Here is a 24,051-nt window from a genome sequence, read left to right as displayed (position 1 = left end):
GATCTCCGGAGGTCTCCAGTGGCGTCCCACGGGCCCCACGGGAGACCACGGGAGACAGCTGGAGCTCATTGCGTTGCCTTTGCCCCACGGCCCGGCCCCAGTAGGGAGCCTGGTGGAGGGACAGGCAGTGCAGCAGGCTGCGGCGGGCTCCAGCGTCCTCCGATGGTGTCCCGGGAGATCGATGATCTCCGATGTTCCCTTCTCTCCCCTCGGGAATTCCGCTGGCGCAGTGGAGCTGCCAGCAGCAGGCGGCAGCCGCACTCCTCCCTTGTCCCGCCAGGGCTGCGGGCAGAGTAGATGCCTGATGCCCCTCATGCCGGGCGGGCTGTGGGCTGGCAGAGCAGGGCTCAGCTGCAGCCGGGCGAGTTGTGAGCAGCCGCCCGGCGCCACCGTGGCTGGGCCTGCTACAGCCGCCGGCGTGAGAGGGGCCGGTGCTGCCCTTTAGAGCCAGGGGCCTGGAGGGTGCCTGGGAGCCGCCCCCGGCGCTCCGGCGGCGTTTGGAGCGCTTTGGCACACAGCTGTGGTGGCAGAGCTCACTCTGTGACAGCTATTACAGTCTGTTTAAGCCCCCACAGTACAGCCTGTTCATGAGCTCCTCCTGAATCTCCTCAAACTGTCTCAGGGCCTTGGCGTGGGCAGCCGGGCTCTGCACCAGATGCTGCAGGAGGTTGTGTGGCTCAGATGTGTGGAAGTCTGGAGGCAAGATGATCTCCTGGGGCATCTCTGCGTTGCCAAAGAAGAAGAAGTTAAGCTTTCTGTGTTGCAGGCAGCAGTGCAGGTACCTCAGGATGTCTGCCAGCCGCATGATGCATTCCTGTCTGCACCGTCCTGACACGGGTTTGGTGTTGAGGAGGTGCATGACAACTGTCTTGAAGATGTAGGGTGTAAAGTCTGTGTCCTCCAGGACGCTGGTGCAGAGATGCAGGCATTTGAGGTGGTATCTGCCCTGTGGGACCTTTTTGGCCATATGGCTGAAGAACTTCCTCTCTGCTTCAAGGTAGCTCTTTGTCCACAGGGTGCTTGGAGTGTCTGTGTCGCCTGCATTCTGGCTGCTGAGAAAGATGTCTGAGTCTCCTTGCTGCACCCCAAACAGGATCTCAAGAATGAGGGTGCTCTTGGAGGCACTTTTCATCTTCGTGAAGCAGAAGCGTTGGCTGTAAGGCAGCACCTTCATCTCATAGCAATGTGCCCAATGCAGTGCCACCCAGACTTTCTTCAAGCGTTGGAACCACTCTGCAAGTTTCTCCACATCTAGGTATGAACCAGTGCAGAGTCTGTCTAGGATGCTGGGTACCTGCTTCATCCTCTTCAGCTGATTCTCAGTGATGTATGGGCCACGGTGGAGTAGTGCCCCATCAAGCTCGATGTGGATGAGGAGGATGGATCCACCTCCATGAGCTGTTGATGGTCTTGAAGTGGACCATGCATGTGCTCACCTCCATGGGCTCGTGCCCATTCTTTGGCGTTTCAAGCTCCGTAGGCTGGATGTGCTTGCTGGAGGAGTTGCTGCTTTTGTCAACCCTCTTCTGATTTTGGAGGAGTGAAGCCATCATCAGTGGTTCCAGTGACCTCAGTTGTCCATGTGACTGTGGGCTCTGTCTCACCTCAGAAACTTCAGAGACCTCAATTGTCCCCCTGACTGTGAGCCTATCACCTTGTTGAGAGTTTCCAATGGCCTTTTCTCAATCATCCCCCTGACTGTGACCCCTGACTGGTGCTTCAGTGGCTCCAGTGGCCTCTTGACTGGCCTCTTGAATGACAGTCCTAACCAGGCTCTCTCACAGATGTTTCGTCACTACTCTGACTAGGGACTTTGACTTGTGTTTTGGAGTCTCAAGTGGTTGTCTTCTCTCTTGTCTCACTGACTTAGGCACTCACTGCCGCCTGGCTTTGGCAGATCCTGCTCTCCCAAGCACGCTTGGTGTCAAGAGTATGGCTGCACAGCAGGCTGTGGGCCAGTTGCAGGGTTGCTTGCATGGGTAACCCATCACAGGCTGATGCTGTCACCACAGAAACTGCTGTGGCCAGAGGGCTTGAAGGCCCCACTGAGAGTGCCCATTGAAGGCCCGACTGGGGGTGACTGGTTTAGGCCCAGGTAGGGGGAGGGGAGCATTTAATACCTGAAGGCAGTCATGAAAGGTATAGATAGAACAGTTAATTTTGGGGAGGTGAATAGTGAACTATTCCTGTGTAATAGAGTGAGTGACATTCCTGTAGAGATTTTAGATTAAATGATCAGTATTAAGTTTAAAGCAGACATAAGGAACTGCTTGTTCAAATTAGAACACAAAATGAAATTGTCAAACCAGTGCCAAGGGATGTTTTAGAGACCACAGCTTTGTGTTCCAAGAGGGATTAGGTGAGTGAGTGAGTGAGTTTTCAAAGCACTGCCTTGCTGGCATGGCCATTCTCTCAGAAGAGTATGATTGAAGAAGGGCAGTTCTCTCCTTGCTCCAATACTGATACACATTCTTAGAGATCTTCTGAGCATTCAGCGCTTCTGAGCAAATGGGGATGTGTTTTGATTAAATGGCAAAAGACTTCTATCCTCTGGCAGCATTGGAAAGGCCTTTGTCGAGACACTGATAGCACCAATTCCTTCCTCCAGGGAAGAGCTGTCCTGGAATTTTGGTGGACCCTTCTCCTCACAGCTTTTCCTCTGTGCACCTGTGTATGCACACAGACAGACTCTGCTGCTGGCTCTCTTACTACTTCTTCTTCTCATCTGACTGCCTGTTCCCTGATGCACAGTTCCCTGGGAGCGCAGTGTTCGCCCCAGTGACTGTGCAGTAACTTCTCTTCAAAGTGTTAGACTAGCTTGCAGCACATTGTCTCTCAGATGGTAGTACAAATGAAGTTCATCTTTTGGCTTACTTTGCATGGATCTAATGTTTTACAGTTGTCACCAATTCTCCATCTGAATTTAATTACTTGATGTGAAAAAAGATGCAGAGCAGTGAGTCTCTAGATGTTGACTTTTGCTCTGTATCACAGCTCTATCTAGGGAGCGTGATGTGACTGTTAAAACTGTACTGGTAGAAGGTTTTCAAGCCTTTACCCAATTTAGTCATTCTAGTAGACAGAGTAGAAAGAGGAAAGGTGATGGTAAGGTATTACATGTGATGAAGCCATCAGTAGTTTGGAAGACATTCTTCCTGGGACTGGGGTAAGGTTGAGAGGGGTAGGGGGAGGGTGAAAAGGTGGTTGGGAGCCCCTCCTGGGGACTCTGGTTTCTGGGAAGGGAGTTGTGTTTCTGTATTACCTTTTACCTTGTTTATTTCTGTCTATAACTGTATCTACTGTAAATATCTGCTTGTATATTGTGCTAAGCTGTAAATATAAAGCTTCATTGAATTTCCAGAGCCACCTGAGTCTAGTCTGTGTGACTTCCAAAAAGCGTGGTGGGGGGAGGGGAACACCCAAGCCATCACACCAGGGAACCCACTTCACACTTTCTGTGTGAAGAACTGTGCACAACTGCGGAGGGGTAGAATTTCTTGTGATTGCCCCACGGCAGAGCGCAGAAAGGTTGGGGAACCTTAGTTAAAAAATTGGAGAAGCCAGAGAGCACCATGTCAGCTCCTCCACTGACGTGCTCAGCCTGACTCTGTGGCAGCTGAGCAGTCAGCACTCTGCCCAAGTTTCCCAACTCACTGAAGCGCAAACACAGAAGCAGCATTTGTTTGAACACAACATTTCTTTACAATGAGGTACAAGTACTAGGTACATATCAGAGGATCACAGGGTGTTAGGAGTTGAAAGAGGCCTCCTGAGATCATAGAATCCAACCCCCCTTGCCAGAGCACGGCAGTAATCAAGTGCAGGTCACACAGGAACACAGCCAGACAGGTCTTGAAAGTCTCCGAGTAGGAGACTCCACAACGTCTCTGAGCAGCCTGTTCCAGTGCTCCGTGGCCCTTACACTGTAGAAGTTCTTCCTCGTGTTGAGCTGGACCTTCCTGTGCTGTTGATTATACTCCTTGCCACTGGCACAGGGCACAACTGAGAAGAGTCTGTCCTCTCCCTCTTAACATTCAGCCTGAGCACAGACCAGGTCAGAGTAGAGGGAGAGGAGACCCTTCCTTGATCTGCTGGACTCACTTCATCAATAAAGATCCAGGCCTAGCACGAATCCCTGGGGTACAGGACTAGTGACTGGCTGCCAACTAGATGTGGCACATTCTCCACTACTCTCTGGGCCTGGCCCACCAGCCAGTTCTCGACCACCCATGTTAGAGCGAACCTTTGCAAGCTGTGAGCTGCCAGCTTTGCCAGGAGCTGCTTGTGGCAGATGGTGTCACACGCTTTGTTCAAGTCCAGGTGGACTACATCCACAACCTGATTGTAAGAGGCAATAAGGATGGTCAGGAAGGACGATATTGGCTGGGCCTGATCCCGTGGCCATCCTGTAGGTGCTTTGTGATGGCACTCAAGATGACCTGTTCCATAACCTTGCCTGGCACTGAGGTCACACTGACAGCTCTGTAATTTCCCGGTTCATCCATCCCAGCCTTCTTGTGGATGGTGTCAAGGTCTGGAGATCAGAGATTAACAATATCTCTGTCCACAGGAGAAAGTTCTGTTCTTATAGATGCCCATGTTGTGATATTAAGGTGCAAGCAAGAGCAGATAACACAACAAAACTATTTATTAAACCATTAATGTTGAACAAAAGAGAGGGAAAGAGAAATGGGAATGACAGAGGGAGGTAGAGAAGGGTAGAGACAGAGAGAGAGGTAACAGCAGAGAAAAAGAGAAGAAACAAGGAAGGAAAATATCAGGGATTAAACATCATCAGCTGAAGATGGGGGGGGGGGGGAGAGAGAGAGACATGAGCGAGGTCCGGGGATGGTCTTCTGTGGAGGTCGTCAGGAGTTCTTCTGGTGCAGGTTCTCCTCCGAAGATGCTCTGGTGACTGTCCACAGGTGGAGGTGCTCTGTTGGAGGTGCACTGTTGGAGGTGCTCTGGTGGAGGTGCACACCTTGGCAGCATTGCTCATGTCCTTTTACACAGTGTTTTTAGATCAGTGTTCCAGGTGCAGCTCCCCAGGAAATCTTCCTGTGCATTGAAGCATTTGCAGGGGTCCATTGGCGACAGCGGGGAGGGCCTCTGCCCCCTCCCTGTGCCGCTTCCCTGTCCATACCCCAGATACACATAAGCCTTTTCTCTTTGGGGAGCTGATGTGAGGTGTGCATATCCTGGGCATTGAAGCCAGGCTGAGGTCTGGGAAGTCCACAAAGGCTCCCTATCTCTCTTGATGTGCATCCCTGAGCTTTTGGCCAGGAGCCTTGTCCGAGTCCAGCAGGGTAACAAAGGCAATCTTTGCCTCCGTGGATTTACTCCTCCTGTGGGAGGGGTCTGGCCGGCATATGGGGCCCTCTGTTCCTTTCAGAAGGGCAGGACCAATAGCAATTAGCCTCCTGTTTTGGGTACGAGTTGTGATGTGAGGGGGCAACTGATTTACTTTGGTCAGCCTCCCAGATGGTGTAACTTCTGCCTGCAAAACCACCTCACCCTCAGCCTCTAGTGCCCTGTATCTGTTGTTCCTTCCCAGGTGCAAGACTCTGCGCTTACCTTTGCTGAACCTCATTAGGTTCCCCTTTGTTCAGCTCTCCAGTCTGTCCAAGTCTCACTGAATGGCTGCACAGCGTTCAGATGTGTCAGTCAAGCCTTCCAGTTTGGTGTCGTTGCAAACTTGTTGAGTAGACTCTGTCTGTCTGTCTGCCTCCTCATCACTGTTGTTGATGAAGATGTTGAACAGCACTGGACCTGGCACTGACCTCCTTCAGTTACAGCTTCATAAAGTGTTTGCTCTCAGATGAGTCAAGCATGTCCAGTCCTCAGGCATGTCTGCTGTTTGCCACAGTGTAGCAGAAATGATGGGGAGTGGTAGGGTGAGAAGAAAAGGTCCCAGAAGGAATGGATACTGTGGAAGAGGCAAAGACAGTTCCTGTCCAGGTGGTGACAGACAGCTGTGATGGCAGAGCTCACTCTATGACAGCTATTACAGTCTGTTTAAGCCCCCATAGTAGAGCCTGTTCATGAGCTCCTCCATAATCTCCTCAAACTGTCTCAGGGCCTCGGCGTGGGCAGCCGGGCTCTGCACCAGATGCTGCAGGAGGTTGTGTGGCTCAGATGTGTGGAAGTCTGGAGGCAAGATGATCTCCTGGGGCATCTCTGCATTGCCAAAGAAGAAGAAGTTAAGCTTTCTGTGTTGCAGGCAGCAGTGCAGGTACCTCAGGATGTCTGCCAGCCGCATGATGCATTCCTGTCTGCACCATCCTGACACGGGTTTGGTGTTGAGGAGGTGCATGACAACTGTCTTGAAAATGTAGGGGGTAAAGTTTGTGTCCTCCAGGACGCTGGTGCAGAGATGCAGGCACTTGAGGTGGAAGTTGCCCTGCGGGACCTTTCTGGCCATATGGCTGAAGAACTTAACCTCTGCCACAACGTAGCTCATTGTCCACAGGGTGCTGGGAGTGTCTGTGTCGCCTGCATTCTGGCTGCTGAGAAAGATGTCTGAGTCTCCTTGCTGCACCCCAAACAGGATCTCAATAAGGAATGTATTCCTGGAGGCACTTTTCAGCTTCAGCAGGCATGAGCGATGGCTGTAGGGCAGCACTTTCACCTCGTAGCACTGTGCCCAATGCAGTGCCACCCAAGCGTCCTTCACAGAGCACTGGAACCACTCTGCAAGTTTCTCCACATCTAGGTATGAACCAGTACAGAGTCTGTCCAGGGTGCTGGGTACCTGCTTCATTGTCTTCAGCTGCTTCGTACTGCTGTGGAGAAAGCATAGCATGTTCGGTACTCCACAGCTGCATTGGACTTCCACACGGATAAGGGAGTCCCTGGCTGGACTGGGACCCCTGTTGACCCACTGTAGGTGGAAGTCATGCCCAGTGGGGGGCTTCAGGGGCAAAAGCAAGTGGTAGATAACATCGTCAGCCTCATAAGGACTCCAGCCTTCAAAGGTGCTGCCCACACCAATGGGAGGCTGCAGCATTGGCATGAAACTGTTTGACAACTGCTCCTGCATGACCTGCACGAGGTTGTCCACCACCTGCATCACCACCGGGCTCCTGGACAGCATTTTCTCTACTGGCCATTCAATGTGCCTGGCAGAATTCCTGTCTCCTTCCTGCAACTCTTCAGGACCTTCCCCATCACTTTCTTCCTCGTCCTCCTTATCTGTGCTCATGTCTGAGGTCTCGTATGTGATGTAGCCGGAGTCACGCTCAGGGATCTTTTCCAAGAGCCACCAGCAGAGCCAAAAGAGGAGGATAAGGCCTGCAGCAATGGCAGCAAAGAGCACAGCTTCCCAGGCCAGGATACTGTGCCCTTCAAGCCACTCCTGCAGGACCAGGGGCACGACGCTCGACTGCACTCGGCTTCTCCTCTCCATCTCCTCCATCATCCGAGTCATCTCCTGGTTGATCTCCATCTCATGCTCCCTCATGTTGTCACTTGTGGCCTCATCGAGCTCCTCATGAACCTTCACCACGAAAAGGATGAGGCTTTGCAAAAGCAAAGCAATGACTTTTGTAGAAGCCATGGCCTGCAGGAGAAGGGAAAGCAAGGATTCAGTGAGGTTGGGAAGGAGGGACTTGGTGGTGAAGAGCAAGCACAGAAGGTGCAGGGAACAGGGCACAGGTAGGACCTCAAGGGCTACAGGCAGCTGTTGTACACCAAGGGCCCTACATGCAGCTCCAGCATCGGCAGCACTTATCTCAAGGTGGTCCTGTGAGCACCTGGTCCCCCAGAGCAGGGCAAGGCCTCCCACCAGGGAGCCAGCTCTCTGCCTTGGCCCTCCCTCCAGCCTCCCCTCCCTGAACCCACACTCACCATTAGTCCAAGCTCTACTGAGGCACTGCTGCTTGCTGCAGCATTTATATCCCCCCTACCATTGTGATGTCACAATGTCAGGTGGAGTTGCCGTGCCAACCTGCCACGCCCAAAGGCCCACTGCAGCCTTGGCCCAGCTGAGTGACTCACAGCCACCCAAGGCAGCCAGAGCCCTGACCCCTGCACTCTGGAAACACAGCTTGGAGGACAGGGTGCCCTGTGATTCACCTTACCTGGCAGACAGCAGCGCTCATAAAGCCTTATGAAACTCGGCCCAGGTGATGTGACCCCTGGATGTGTTGTTGCTCCTCGTGGTGCCATCCACAGAGGTGCACTCTTCTCCCGTGGTGCTGGCCTCTGTGATTGTGGTAGTGGCTGTGCTCTCGGTGCCTTCAGCACACCAGTGGTGGCATGTTGGTGGTGTCTTGTCAGTCTTTGGCCATAAGTTGTCATTGCATTTGCACTGCAGGTGTCCCAAATGCTGCTTCCACTACACAGCTGCTGTTAGGCCACTGCTTCTCTGGAACGTGGCACAGACAGAATGAGTGTGTGCCTTGAGTTAGAGCCACACTGATCAGAGGTCTTGCCACCTGTCTGGCATTGCCCAAGGGTAGCGTGGTAGGGCTCCAATCGCTTACTTTGCCTGTGACTCTCTGCTGCGGACCAAGGAACCCACTTCACACGTTCTGCCTGCACAGGCCACGTGCAGTACTGTGGAGGGGTAGAATTTCTTGTGGATGCCCAATGGGAGGTATGGGTAACCTGATCATAAAAGGAGATCAATGTGGTCAGGCAAGACCTGTCCTTTCTAAGCCCATGCTTGCTGGGCCTGATCCCTTGGCCGTTCTGTAGGTGCTTTGTGGTGATACTCAAGACAACCTGTTCCATACCCTTGCCTGCAATTGAGGTCAGGCTGACAGGTCTGTAATGTGCCTCCTTCTGGGCCTTCTTGTGTATAGGCATCACGTAGGCCAGCTTCCAGTCTTCAGACACCTCTCCAGTGATCCAAAAGTATTGATAAATGATGGATAGCAGCTTGGCCAGCTCATCTGCCAGCTCTCTCAGCACCCTAGAATGGATCCCGTCTGGTCCCATGAACTTGTGAGGATCCAGGTGGCTCAGCAGGTCCCTTACTGCTTCCTCCCAGATTACAGGGGGACTATCTTGGTTCCCAGCTCCATCTGGCAGTTCAGGAGGCCAGCTGACCTGGAGACAACCTGTCCCACTATTGAAGATGGTGTCAAAGAAGGTGTTAAGCACCTCTGCCTTTCCCTCATCTTTTGCTACTCTGTTCACTCTATGCATGATTTTTTGTTCCTTTGCTTGTTTTTCCTCCTTGGTTATTAAATGATCCAGAATTACTTGGATTAGGTAAAATTGCACTTTAATGGCGTAGGACAGTGCAGTAATTGCCATTTTCTCATGAAGAGTTTGTTGTCACCCATCTCTTAATTTCCTGTAAAGTGTCACTTCTTTAAACTAATTTACTAGCAGAACATGAAATTCCAATGTTAAGAATGAGGAAATGAGAAAGTAAGTTTGACAACATCATTAAGGTAGAAGGTATACATGGTCTACGTGGTTAAAAATGTGTGCCAGTGGAGGCAGCACTGCATGTCCTTCTGGGTATCAAAGCTGGTCTCTGGGGTGCTGGTTTTGCTTCATTGGGGATGTGTTATTTTCTGTGTTGCAAAACTTTGTGTACGAGTGCCTTACTCTCACTTTGAAATGGCTTGGTCACTTCGTGGCATCTGTTTTGTTAACAGGTGTTAGATGCTGCTGAGTCTTTTATTTGCACTGAATGTGCCTTTAGGAACCTTTTAAAACTGAGTCAGTGCTTAGGGACTGATCCAGTTGCACATTTAAGGGATTTTGAGATTTTGTTGAATATGGAGGTTTTCCTGAAGTCCATCAGGAGTACTGTGCTTACATAGAAGTGAACCATTGCCATACTGAGCTGAGTGGGGGATGTAAGAGTCGTGCCTTTGAGTTTAATTCATGTCTTTGTTTTAGATTTCTCTTATGTTCTGTTTTAATTTCATTTATATGGTGAAAAGGGGGAAATTACAATTAAATTGCAGATTTTGGCTGGTCTTCACATTTTAGGATTCAGTATAATTTTAAAACTGTGAAATTCTATGACATAAATTTGTTGTGAATTCCAGTTTCAAAGGTTGAAATAAAAGAAAATAAAAAAAGCTAGTGGCATAAAAGTAACTTCTTTTGGCATGAGGCTTTTCATTTCATCCATGTTTTCCTCTGGCAGTCTTAGATGTTTTCAACTACACATGTAACATATAAAACAAAGCAACCTGCTGACTTTTAGTGACATTAAATACCTATAAATATTTTAGGAATGAGGGCATAGAACACAACTTTGTCCTTCCTTTTCCTCTGTTGAAGATCAGGACGTTTCAGTCGCTGCTTCAGTTCTACAGCAAAAAGAGTAGTTTGTGAGTTCTGGTGGATAGATACCGCATGCCTTTGAGTAATGCAAGTGCTTCTCTTCCTGATAATAAAGGTAATACACATGTGGCTGAGGAGATAATGCTACAGAAGCTTAATTAAATTACTTTTTCTTTATACAATTATCATTACCAAGAACTTACTGTCCTTTTTTGTTTCCTGAAATAATGGCTGAAGGAGTCTGAAAAGATAGTAACTGTTGGTCAATATATATCCTTCAAGATAAGGAGTAATAAGAGAACTACTCGCCAGTGTCTGTTTGGAAGTCTTTTTAGCAGGGTAGATCTCTGTGCTTTAAGCTGCCGCACTGTTTGTGGGAAATGCTTCCCTCCGAGCTATAATCTCTTTCATTTCACGTTTCTGTATGGGGGAAAGAATGAAGTCATCTTCTTTTTCTGTTAGAATTCCTTACAAGAGCTGCAAGTGCATAGGTGTCATCATTTGGATCTTGTATATTATGACCAATAGGAATGCCATGGTGTGCTTCGCTAATCCAGGCTTGCATTGCAGTGCAGTGTGAGGCACTTTTAGGAAGCCGTGAAGGCATCGTGGTGTCTGAGTTCACGGTATCGTAGCATTTTGCTGTGGAATGAAACTCCTGCTTCTGTCTTGGCTTGGTCCTAAGAAATCCTTGCCTTGACAGGCAGTTAAAATGACTACTTTTTGAAAGTTAAGGTTTACACTTTCTATGCCACCTGTTAAATATGATGTACGTATTGTCAGGCATGCCTTCTAGTACATAATGGGCTAGGTTTTTACATCCCCAGTCAATTAATTGTGTGATGACACTTGTTAATTAGTGTCACCAGTGCTTTTGTTTGTACAATTACAAATGTGATGATTTTCCTTGAATGGCAGTCATCATATCTGTTGCAGCAGCTTGTTTCTGTTCTTCTAAGAATATTCAGTAGCAGATGGAACAACTAAATGTAAAATCCCATGGGAGATTGATCTGGGTTACAAAAGTGGGACTTAGATTCCAGATCATGACTCTATGGTTCTATGATTGATTCTGTTCTATGATTCAGTATGTTAGTGGCAGATCTGTTTGCACATGCAGCTGCATGAACAAGTAGGTTCATTTAGAAAATGTCTTCTGTATTCTATGTAAGGAAGGAAGGCTTGTAGTGAAAATCAGACTGTCTGTGTGTACACAAAAGTTCAGCCTCCTGGATTTGAGGTTCGAACCAAAGACAGTTAAACAGCCTTCTTATAAACATCTTTAACCTGACAAATCAAAAACACCTAATTAAATCAGACCCAGGATCTTCCTTGCACTGTTCTTTTTGTGTGTCTCTAACACAGCAAAATACACTGATCTTTGAATGAGTCTTCCATTAATTGGCTTCCTTGTATGTGTGAAAATAATTGTTTTGTTTCAGTAAGTGTTTACCTTTCTTACAGTAAGCAGTGTGGGGGTATGCATATGGCCTGTGGCCTAGAACTCAACAACTGCTGGTTCACCTCCAGAAGCTTCATTCTCCCCATTTTGTGGAGCAAGTGCACATAACAGGATCACAGAATTGTAGAATGGCTTGGGTTGGAAAGCACCTTAGAGATCATCTACTCCAGCGTTCCTGCCATGGGCCTGAACACCTCTCAACTAGTCTCAGCTGCTCTGGACCGCATCCAGACTGGCCTTGAGCACTCCCAGGGAGGAGGTATCCACAACCTCCCTTGGCAGCCTATTCCAGAGTCTCATCACACTTGTACTGAAGAACTTCTTCATAATATCCAGTCTAAACCTTCTCTCTCTCACCTTAAACCTCTTGTCCTATTGCTAGACAATCTGATGAAAAGTCCCTCTCCAGCCATTCTGTAGGATCCCTTTGGGTCCTGGAAGGTAGCTATGAGGTCCCCCTAGAATTGTTGATGTGAACTTTTTCTTGAAGTAGGTAACCAGGTGAAAAGTTGGTTAATGACTTCTAATCAGTACTAATTAATCAAGATTCACCCTAAACCATATCCCTAAGCACCACATCCAAACACTTAAATATATCCGGGGTCGGTGACTCAACCACCTCCCTGAGCAGCTCATAGCAGTGCCTGACCACTCTGTCCCTGAAAAGCTTTTTCCTAATGTCCAATCTAAACCTACCCAGTCTCAGCTTGAGGCCTTTCCTTTGTTCTGTTGCTGGTTGCCTGGCAGAAGAGACCAACCCCCACCTGGCTACAGCCTCCCTTCAGGTAGTTGTAGACAGCAGTGAGGTCACCCCTGAGCCTCCTCTTCTGCAGGCTAAACAACCCCAGCTCCCTCAGCATCTCCCCATAGGGTTTGTGTTCCAGGCCCCTCCCCAGCCTTGATGCCCTTCTCTGGACACGTTCCAGCACCTCAACATCTCTCTTGAATTGAGGGGCCCAGAACTGGACACAGCACTCAAGATGTGGCCTGACCAGTGTTGAGTACAGGGTAAGAATTATCTCCCTCGTCCTACTGGCCACACTGTTCCTGATACAGGCCAGGATGCCATTGGCTCTCTTGGCCACCTGGGCACACTGCTGGCTCATCTTCAGCTACTATCTACCAGTACCCCCAGGTCCCTTTATTCCTGGCTTTTCTCCAGCCACTTTGTCCCCAGCCTGTAGTGCTGCTTGGGGTTGTTGTGGCCAAAGTGCAGAACCCTGCACTTGGCCTTGTTACATCTCATCCCATTGACCTCTATCCTCCCATCCAGCCTGTCGAGGTCCCTCTGCAGGGCTCTCCTACCTTCCAACAGATCCATACCTGCTCCTAGCGTGGTTTCATCTGCAAACTTACTGATGCTGGACTCAATCCCCTCATCCAGATCATCAACAACGATGTTGAACAGAACTGGGCCCAGCACTGACCCTTGGGGAAGACCACTACTGAGTGGCTGCCAACTGGATGTGGCACCATTCACCACCACTCTCTGGTCCTGGCCTTCCAGCCAGTTCTTGACCCATATCAGAGTGAATCTGTTCAAGCCATGAGCTGCCAGCTTTGCCAGGAGTTTGTTGTGGTAGTTGTAGACAGCGATGAGGTCTTCCCTCAGCCTCTTCTTTTTCAAACTTAACAGCCCCTGTTCCCTCAGTCGCTCCTCATAAAACATATGAGGATTCTCTAGGCCCTTCACCAGCTTCTTTGCCCTCCTCTGGACCCACTCCAGCACCTCGACATCTCTCTTGTATTGTGGTGCCCAAAACTGAACACAGTACTTGAGGTGTGGCCTCACCAGAGCAGAGTCCAAGGGTCCAATCACCTTCCTACTCCTACTGTCCACAGCATTTTTAATACAAGCCAGAATGCCATTGGCCTCCTTGGCCACCTGGGCACACTGCTGCCTCATATTCAGCTGCCTGTCTCTTGCAACCCCCAGATCCCTTTCTGCCAGGCAGCTCTCCAGCCATACTGCCCCAAGCCTGTAGCATTGCTTGGGGTTGTTGTGACCCAAGTGCAGGACCTGGCATTTGGCCTTCTTGAAACCCATCCCATTAATGCTGGCCCATTGATCTAGCCTGTCCAAGTCCCTCTGTAGAGACTCTCTACCCTCATTACAAATCAGCACTGCCACCTAACTTGTTGTCCTCTGCAAACTTACCAATGGCTCTCTATGCCTGAGTCAAGGTTGTTAATAAAGGCGTTAAAAAGAAGTGGTCCCAAGACAAGAGACCCCTGAGGAGCACCACTAGTGACTGGCCACCAGCAGGATTTAACTCCATTGACCACCACTCTCTGGGCCCTCCTGTCCAGCCAGTGCTTTGTCCAGGAGACAGTGTGCTCATCCAAGCCATGAGTAGCCAGTTTGTCTACAAGAGTTTTGTGGGGAACAGTATCAAAGGCTTATTGAAAGTCTAGGAATACATTTGCGTGCATCTCTCTACATTTGCATGTGTCTGGACTTGAATAGTTCATATATGCTATGTGCACTGTTATAGTGATGTGCTACAGTCTTGACCTAAGAATTTTTGAAGCTTGGCTGCCTTTTAATATCTTTCCAAAGCATGGGAGAAGCAGAGGTAGAAAAAGTTGGTGTGATCTCCATGCACTTTTCAGACTGCCCTGGTGAATATGTGTGGTACACTTTTCTGAGGTGTTAGGGCTAATGGACTTTCTGCCATATTCGTTCCTCTGGTTGCACAGAAAGGGAAGAGCATAGACTTTGTAGTAGAAGTGTGATGGTTTGGGCTTTTACCCGCCCCCCCACACTTTTGGAATTGCCCCAGCTAACTCGGATGGCCTCTGGGAATAGAAATGAAGCTATTTATTTTACAGCAGCAAATACACAGGCAGCTATTTACAATATATACAGTTATATACAGAAATATACAAAAGCACAACTCCCAGAAACCTGAGTCCCCAGGAGGGGCTCTCTAACCACCCCAACAACTCCCCTGGCCCTCTCAACCTTACCCCAGTTCTCAGAAAGAAGAGAGGTGCAGCCAAGAGGTTAGGGAGCAAGGTTAGTGGGAGCAAGGTTAATGAGATGTGACTAGGTCTGAAGGCAAAGGCAGAAAATGAAAGACAAAATGGAGAATGTTTACTTCTTCTTCCCAGAATTCTCAGCGTGACTGTGAGAGAAGGAGACACAATAGTTTTTCATTTCACTGCCCGTTATCTAGTTCTTTTACCAAAACATTCTAGCTTGCTTCTAACTAGTACAATCCACCCCTTGTCTACTTCGCTCAGAGTATCGCTGAGAATTATCCAATCTAATCTAAACCAATATTTACACTAAAACAATATATACAAGTTCAGTTCACACTTCAATCAGATGTAGGTGATTCAAAAGCTCAGAACAGGGACTCCCAGGTGACATTGGGTTCGTGCTCACGTACTGTTGATTTCTCTCAGTAGATTCTTCCAGTGTTGGGCGCCGATGGTACCTAGAACAGAAAACTCCTACGGACTTGTATTATACACTCTGAATTTAAACTCTCTCAGCTAAGGTTAGATTTCTCTGTGGAATACACTGGATTTCACCATTCTCCTGCATTACCCAGTATGTATGACCAGGACCTTCAGCAGACACCACCCCTCGGACAGGTTTCCCTTCGCCCGAAGGTGAAAATACCCAAACAGTTTTCCCTAACAGATTCTTTTCACGTACAACAGGAGCTTTATCACCGTCTACTGTTTGGACCAAATCTGATTGTGCAGGTCCTGCTCTGTTTACTGAACCTCTACTATTTACCAAACAGGTAGCTTGTGCTAAATGTTTGTCCCAGTTTTTCAGAGTTCCACCCCCCATGGCTTTTAGGCTGGTTTTCAGCAAACCATTGTAGCATTCAATCTTCCCTGAAGCTGGTGCATAGTAGGGTATGTGATAGATCCATTCAATACCATGCTCTTTGGCCCAGTTTTTCACAAGATTGTTCTTGAAATGAGTACCATTGTCTGACTTGATTCTCTTTGGAGTCCCATGTCTCCACATGATCTGTCTCTCCAAGCCAAGAATGGTGTTACGTGCAGTAGCATGTGGAACTGGATAGGTTTCCAACCATCCAGTGCTGGCTTCTACCATCGTTAGCACATACTGCTTGCCAGGACGAGATCGAGGTAAAGTGATATAGTCAATCTGCCAGGCTTCACCATACTTGTACTTTGACCATCTCTCACCACACCATAAGGGCTTAATTTGCTTAGCCTGCTTAATAGCAGCACAAATGTCACAGTCATAAATGACTTGGGTGATAGCGTCCATGGACAAGTCAATTGACCTATCACGAGCCCATCGGTATATTCCATCTCTGCCCTGATGTCCGAATGAGTCATGGGCCCACCGAGCTAAAAACAGTTCACCTCGGTGTTTCCAATCAAGGTCGATGTCAAGGTTAGAGTTGGTATCAACTTGAGCAATCTTAGCAGCTTGATCTGCCTTCTGGTTATGTTGATGTTCCTCAGTAGCTCTGCTCTTAGGCATGTGTGCGTCTACGTGCCGCACCTTCACTGGAATTTTCTCCAGCCATGCATCAATGTCCTGCCATAGATCAGCACACCAAATAGGCTTTCCTTTCCTCTGCCAACCATTCTTCTTCCAGTCCTTTAGCCAACCCCATAGAGCATTGGCTACCATCCATGAGTCGGTGTAGAGATAAAGGATAGGCCAATTTTCATGTTCAGCCACATCAAGAGCAAGTTGGACAGCTTTTACCTCAGCGAACTGACTGGATTCTCCTTCTCCATCTTTCGTTTCGGTAACTCTCCTGGTTGGACTCCAAACCGCTGACTTCCATATTCGCTTGTTCCCAACAAGACGACAGGAACCATCTGTGAACAAAGCATAGTTCTTTTCCTGATCAGAGAGATCACCATAGGGAGGAGCTTCCTCAGCACGAGTTATTTTCTCCTCCGGAGGTTTGGAACAGTCTGTGCCTTCCGGCCAGTTGGTGATCACCTCCACCAGACCAGGTCGGTCAAGATTACCCATTCGTGCTCGTTGGGTTATCAAAGCCATCCATTTAGACCAGGTTGCATCTGTGGCATGATGTGGTGATGAACCTTTGCCTTTGAACATCCAGTTTAGAACTGGCAGTCTAGGAGCTAAAAGCAATTGTGACTCAGTTCCAATCACTTCAGAAGCTGCTTTCACTCCCTCATAGGCTGCTAATATCTCTTTCTCAGTTGCGGTATAATTTGTCTCTGAACCTCTGTAACAACGTCCCCAGAAACCAAGTGGATGACCACGTGTCTCATTTGGAGCTCTCTGCCAAAGACTCCAAGTTGGACCATTGTCACTGGCAGCCGTGTACAGAATGTTCTTAATGTCCGGACCAGATCTCACAGGTCCCAAGCCCACTGCATGGACTATTTCTCGTTTGATCTGATCAAAGGCTGCTTGTTCTTCAAATCCCCACTCAAAATTGTTTCTCCTACGAGTCACATCATGCAGAGGTTTGACAATCTGACTGAAATCAGGAATGTGTAGTCTCCAAAATCCCACTACACCAAGAAAAGTAAGTGTGTCCTTCTTACTGGTGGGAACTGCCATGGTAGAGACTTTGTTAATCACATCCTGAGGAATGTAACGGCGACCATCCTGCCACCGCACTCCCAGAAACTGAATTTCTTTGGCAGGTCCTTTGACCTTGTCTCTCTTAATGGCAAAACCTGCTTGCAACAGAATGTCAATGACTTTGTTACCTTTCTCGAAGACTTCCTCAGCAGTTTGGCCCCACACAATGATGTCGTCGATGTACTGGATGTGCTCTGGAGCTTTACCTTTCTCCAGTGCATTGTGGATGACTGAATGACAGATGGTTGAGCTGTGTTTCCACCCCTGAGGCAAACGATTGAACTGGTACTGGATTCCTCTCCAGGTGAATGCAAACTGGGGCCTGCACTCCTTTGCTATGGGAATAGAGAAGAAAGCATTAGCAATGTCTATGGTTGCATACCATTTAGCCTCCTTCGATTCCAGTTCGTACTGGAGTTCCAGCATGTCCGGCACAGCTGCGCTCATGGGTGGCGTCACCTCGTTGAGGGCACGGAAGTCTACTGTGAGTCTCCAGTCACCATTAGCTTTGCGCACAGGCCAGATGGGACTGTTGAAAGGTGAATGAGCTTTCTCGATAACAGCCTGATCCTCCAGTTGATGAATCAGCTGATGAATGGGCAACAAAGAGTCACAGTTAGTTCTGTACTGCCTGTGATGAACAGTTTGAGTTGCAATTGGCACTTCCAGGTCCTCTATGTCATGATGTCCCACAACTGCAGATTCATCAGAAAGTTCAGGTCTAATAGACAATTTCAATTTATCATCCTCAATCTCTACAGATGCTATTCCAAAAGCCCATTTGTGACCCTTAGGATCTTTGAAACAACCTTGTCTCAAAAAGTCAATTCCCAAAATGCAAGGCGCATCAGGACCAGTTACTGTAGTATGTGTCTTCCACTCGTTACAAGTTAAAGCCTGTATCTTAGTTAACTCTTGAGATCCACCAGTGATTCCAAAAATAGATATGGACTCTGTCCCTTTACAATTTGATGGCAATAAAGTACACTGAGCACCTGTGTCAACTAAAGCCCTGTATTTCCGAACTTTTGAACTGCCAGGCCACCTAATGAATACATTCCAATAGATTCGGTTCTCTCCACTATCCTTTTCCTCCTCCTGGCTGGAGGCAGGGCACCCCTAATGCTGAACATGGCATGTGGGGTGTACACAATGATTGGTGTTGTTGTGAGAGGAATTGCAACTGTTGGAACAATTGCAGTTGCTCTCAGGAGCTGAAGAAGTGACAGCTACTTTCCGGGCATTGTTGCCTCTGTTTCTGCCAGTCTGCAGATCCCTGACTCTCTTTGAAAGAGCTGAAGTAGGTTTACCATCCCACTTGTTCATGTTCTCACCATATGTGTCACGCAGAAGTATCCACAGTGACGCACGTGATTGCTGATGTCTAGGTGGAATTTGTCTCCTCCTGGGCTGGAATTGCCTTGCAGGAGGTGGGCGTCTGTTCCTGATTGCAGAAACATGCACCCATTCAGATGATGCAGGGATGGTATCCTTTACCAGATTGGTAATATTTTTAAGATCATCCTTCAGTTCTTTCATGCTCTCTTTGATGCCATCTCTAATACCATCTTTTATCCCTTTCATCTCTGTGGTCATAGTTTGTATGGCAGAGACTAGACCAGAATGTGACAAGCTGTCCTCAATCTGCCTGAGCTGGTCAGTGAATTCACCAACAGTGAAAGACCTTCCATTATCACTCCTTGCTAGAAACTTACTGGCTAAGATGTTAGCATAGGATGAAGGAGCAAGCTTAATCAGCTTCTTCATGAGACCTGTTCCCAAAGGAATATAGTCAGGCTCATGTGTGCCATGATCTCCATAAAGCACTTCCTTCACAGCAAACTCCTTCAGGAGCTTAATTCCCTGCTCAATGGTGTTCCACTTCTTGGCAGCCCATGGCAAATCATCTCGGAAAGGATATCTCATAGCCACAGCCAATAGAAGGCGTGTCCACAAGCTAACCCTACCAAGAGGACTTGCCAGGTATTTGTCCACTCCACTCTCCTTGGTGAGTGGTCCCAGCTGCTTAGCAGACTTGTCTCCTACCTGCAGAGCATTAGCACCAATGCCACGGCATCTCACTAGCCAGCTTAGGATTGGCTCACCTGATTCCCTTGAGTATTCCTTTCTAACTTCCCTGACCTCTCTGAGTGGATCCTTGGAGCCCTGGATGTCATCTTCCTCCTCTTGCTCTTGTTGATCTGGTTGTCCCTGGCCAAACAGAACCTTCCTCATAGCACTCTTAAACTCATTGGAACCATCCTCTCTCTTGGCAGCCAACCTCACAGCACTCTTCTCATTTGAGTATTGATGTCTCAACACATTTGCAAGGTCTCGCAGACTAACTGTCTCCTCTTCCTCTTCTTGCTGATCACCAGAGGTCCCCTGTCTTACATCCTCCTGTGAACCACACTTTGTCTTAGCTTTTGCCTTAGCAGGTGCCATAAGGGCCTGAGCAGCAACAGATTTGGACGTGTCTGCTGGAGGGTTTGAATTATTAGGGGTCTGACCTGGAGCTTGTGAGTTCAAATCTGCCTGACTTTTAACAGGGCTCTGATTCTGGTCTGTTGGCTGGGGATTTGAATTGGCTGAGCTGGTGTCATTAGGATTTGGACTGACTGGGCTAGCGTTACCAGCATTAGCAGTGTTATTAGCATTAGTGGGATTATTTGCCTGTCCTCCTGGGATGCCTGCCAACCCTGATGTGTTATCATTGTTGCTAGGAACATTCTGATTTTGGGTACCTGCCTGTGCTCCTGGGACTCCTGCCAAACTCTGCGGATTGTTGTTGTTATCCTTATTGTTTATATTACTGGCAGGAACATTGGCCGTGTTCCCAGATTTTGGAGAGGAGGGAGGAGAGGCTGGCAAGGGGGAAGCAGATAACCGTGTTCCCTTGTTTTGCTGTGAAAGAGACTGCTTCTGAAACACAGAATTTTTCCTAGTTCTTACATAACCTGGTTTTGAATTTTTCACAAATAATGGCAAAATTAATATGAATATTAATCCCATGAGACATACATTAAAAACTGAGAGAATTAGAACAGTTTTGCACGAGCAATTTGCTAAACAAACATCTGGAATCCCAGTCTTAGGCTGAATTATTTGCATCAAAGATGTAGATAAAGCAGAATTTTGATTGATTGTCACATTGTTGATGGGAGCTCCCGTAATATTACTGGTAAGGTTTTCAGAGATATTAAAACCAGCATAACCAAGGATAAAATCGCCCCAGCTCCAGAAAATGCTTGAACGCTTAGCTTTGATGTTCTTATAAGCTACATGAAGCCAGAAATAACCAATTTGTTCTTTGATCCAATTGTACACAAAAATCCAGAAAACAGGCCACACAATAATCCCCACCAAGTACAATACCTGCCTAATTAGCTTCATCTTAATTCCCAGAGTTAATTACCAGTCACTCAAAAAATCTAGCCCCACGTTGGGCGCCAATTAAAAATGTGATGGTTTGGGCTCTTACCCACCCCCACACACTTTTGGAATTGCCCCAGCTAACTCAGATGGCCTCTGGGAATATAAATGAAGCTATTTATTTTACAGCAGCAAATACACAGGCCGCTATTTACAATATATACAGTTATATACAGAAATATACAAAGGATAAACAATACAAAAGCACAACTCCCCTCCCAGAAACCTGAGTCCCCAGGAGGGGCTCTCTAACCACCCCAACAACTCCCCTGGCCCTCTCAACCTTACCCCAGTTCTCAGGAAGAAGAGAGGTGCAGCCAAGAGGTTAGGGAGCAAGGTTAGTGGGAGCAAGGTTAATGAGATGTGACTAGGTCTGAAGGCAAAGGCAGAAAATGAAAGACAAAATGGAGAATGTTTACTTCTTCTTCCCAGAGTTCTCAGCGTGACTGTGAGAGAAGGAGACACAATAGTTTTTCATTTCACTGCCCGTTATCTAGTTTTTTTACCAAAACATTCTAGCTTGCTTCAAAATAGCACAAGAAGAGAATAATGGCAGATGTTATTAAAAACTCCTGCCCTTAATCTGTTAACACCAGTGCCTGTGACAGCTGAAGTGATAAATTGTCAACTCTGTGGTCCAGAGACAGGATTAGGAATTGTGGAATGTTTTGTTGGTGGTGTTGGGCTTTCCCCTCAGCGACATCTGGGTTCTCATCTGGCAGATGCCCTCTTCTGCTGGTCTGGCTGCGCTGCTGGCTGATGTACAGCTATCCTGGAGGCTGGCTTATATTCACCCTGTTCTTTTCATCCTTAGGTGGCATTTTTCTTTGGCTCCTCTGCAGCAGAGAGACAGTTTGCCAAACTGCAATGCATAGTGCAATGCTAGGAGAGCATTCCAAGCAGAGAGGAAGGATATAGACTCCTCAGCACAGTTGATTTCATTGGCTCTATTATATAACGTAGCATCAGACGCTGCTAGCAGCATGGCGGCACCAAGGCCGCATAGCAGAAAGTCTTCCAGTGCAGAAGGAGAAGAAAAATTCCACTGAAGAACAAGCAAAGTGAAATGAAGTGAAAATTATCAGGCAAATGCTGACAGTGATCCTGGGACATAACTGACACTGGAATCTGGAGCTGTTAGCCCACACTTGCAATAGTCCCTTGAAATGTCAGTGTGAAGGAAGATAAAATGTCCTCATAGGCATCAAATAAGATAGATTTTGATTTTGACCTGTTTTTTCACTTGGGTTTATTTTGTAGGTTTGATTTTTTTTTTTTTTTGGTTAATATTTTGCAAGGCCTTTATACAAAATTAATCTATTAGTAGTGTTAGGTAATGAGGTTGCTCAAATGAGCTGTCAGCCTTCCGTTTATCCTATAACTCTGTGTGCATCTGCTCTGTTACAGCCTTCTAGGAATGAAGTGTGCTGTGAGTAGGGCTCACATTCTGTCAAGAAACAATTCATTTTTATGGGGCTGTGTAAGTATTGTACCTTTGTACTTTTCTCAGGGAAAAAGGCAATTTGGTTATAAATAAATCTTTGCAAAAATGTTTTTCGTTCTCTCCTGGTGGTAGCTTCCCACTCATCCTGTGAAATACCTTATCCTCTCACCCCATATGAGAATTTCACAGAATTTACACAGGTACCTTATTACACTGATTTTTTTTCTCACTTACTAGAAACAAAGTGTTGGAATAAATAATTCACCTGCTTACAATGTAAGTGCCAACAAAGTATTCCATCCCCAAAGTAACTCATAGCGTAATAGAATAAATCCCAAAGTAACTCATAGCTTAATACAATAAATGTTGTGCTTATAGGGTCCTGCTATCTGCTGATGATAATGCAAGAAATTCTTCTGGTAATTTTTGTTTTCAGGTGTGCCAGTTTTATGTTTTGTCCTCTCTCTGAGTAGTCAGTGTGTCTTTAGAATAAATATTAGGTATGGGAGAAGCAGTATTCTGTGATAAGTAATGAAAGAATTTCCTTGCCCCTTCCTTGAGAAGTTCCTTTTTGGAATCACCCTAAATCTTCTACAAGAGGTAGATCTGGTCCTCAAGGAGTTAATCTTTGTTGACAGAAAGAGCCAAACATGATATGACACCACCCTTGTCTACCCATTAGGTGTCAGTGGGCATCGAGGATTGAAAAGTAAAAACCAAAAAAACACCACCACTAAAAAGCATTTCTTGTTTGCCTTTCAGAAAACTTCTGAGCAGATTTGTTATTTTCTGTGAGAAATTAAGTGAGGTGCTACTTTAAAAATACTTAGCATGCTAAAACGCCTGCTTGTTTTTTCCTCATGTAATTGAGCTAATGTTAGTTAGTTCTATATTTGCACTATTGAGCCTGCGTCCTGAAAGGGCTGCGTGTGTGCACAGAAGAGTTCACAGACACACTTTCTGTTGTTTGGCTATTGTCACATTTCACAGAGGAGTGATTTTTGCTGCTGCTGCTGCCAGCTAAAATCATGAAACAGGATGTTAGAGGATTGTAAGAGACCTCCAGAGATTGAGTTACCACTTCTCCTGTCAGAGGACAGAAGTGAGAAGAGTCTGTCTTCTCCCTCTTTACATTCAGCCCTAATATATTTACAAACATTTCTTAGATCCTCTCTAATTCATCTCTTCCACAGACCAAAAAAGACCCAGATCACAGAATCATAGAATCAGCCAGGTTGGAAGAGATTACCAAGGTCATCCAGTCCAACCTACCACCAAGCCCTATCTAGTCAACTAGACCATAGTATCATAGAATCATAGAATCAACCAGGTTGGAAGAGACATCCAAGATCATCCATTCCAACCTATCACCCAGCCCTAACCAATCAACTAGACCATGGCACTAAGTGCCTCATCCAGTCTTTTCCTGAAGACCCCCCGGGATGGTGCCTCCACCACCTCCCTGGGCAGCCCATTCCAATGGGAAATTACTCTCTCTGTGAAGAACTTCCTCTTAATACCAAGCCTACATCTCTGCTGGCACAACTTCAGACTTTGTCCCCTTGTTCTGTTGCTGGTTGCCTGGCAGAAGAGACTGACCCCCACCTGGCTACAACCTCCCTTCAGGTAGTTGTAGATAGAAATGGGGTCTCCCCTGAGCCTCCTCTTTTCCAGGCTAAACACCCCCAGCTCCCTCAGCCTCTCCTCATAGGCCTTGTGTTCCAGGCCACTCACCAGCTTCATCTCCCTTTTCTGGACACGTTCCTGTCCCTCAACCTCTCTCTTGAACTAAGGGGCCCAGAACTGGACACAGTACTCAAGGTGTGGCCTGACCAGTGCTGAGTACAGGCAAGGGATAACCTCCCTTGTCCTGCAGGCCACATGATTCCT

The 24,051-nt window shown here is 47.4% G+C and overlaps 1 protein-coding gene across 1 annotated transcript; it reads right to left on the bottom strand.

Moving 5' to 3' along the window:
• Window positions 1-6,004: 6,004 nt before the first annotated feature.
• Window positions 6,005-7,555, bottom strand: LOC135192991 (inositol 1,4,5-trisphosphate receptor-interacting protein-like 1). Its single transcript, XM_064176382.1, has one exon. It carries the CDS (start codon window positions 7,553-7,555, stop codon window positions 6,005-6,007), a length of 1,551 nt encoding a protein of 516 aa, XP_064032452.1.
• Between the last annotated feature and the right edge of the window lie 16,496 nt (window positions 7,556-24,051).

The sequence above is a fragment of the Pogoniulus pusillus genome, chromosome Z, assembly GCF_015220805.1.
Source record: "Pogoniulus pusillus isolate bPogPus1 chromosome Z, bPogPus1.pri, whole genome shotgun sequence".
Classification (NCBI taxonomy): domain Eukaryota; kingdom Metazoa; phylum Chordata; class Aves; order Piciformes; family Lybiidae; genus Pogoniulus; species Pogoniulus pusillus.
Note: the sequence above shows the minus strand (reverse complement) of the source record. Positions and strands in the feature narration are given on the sequence as shown.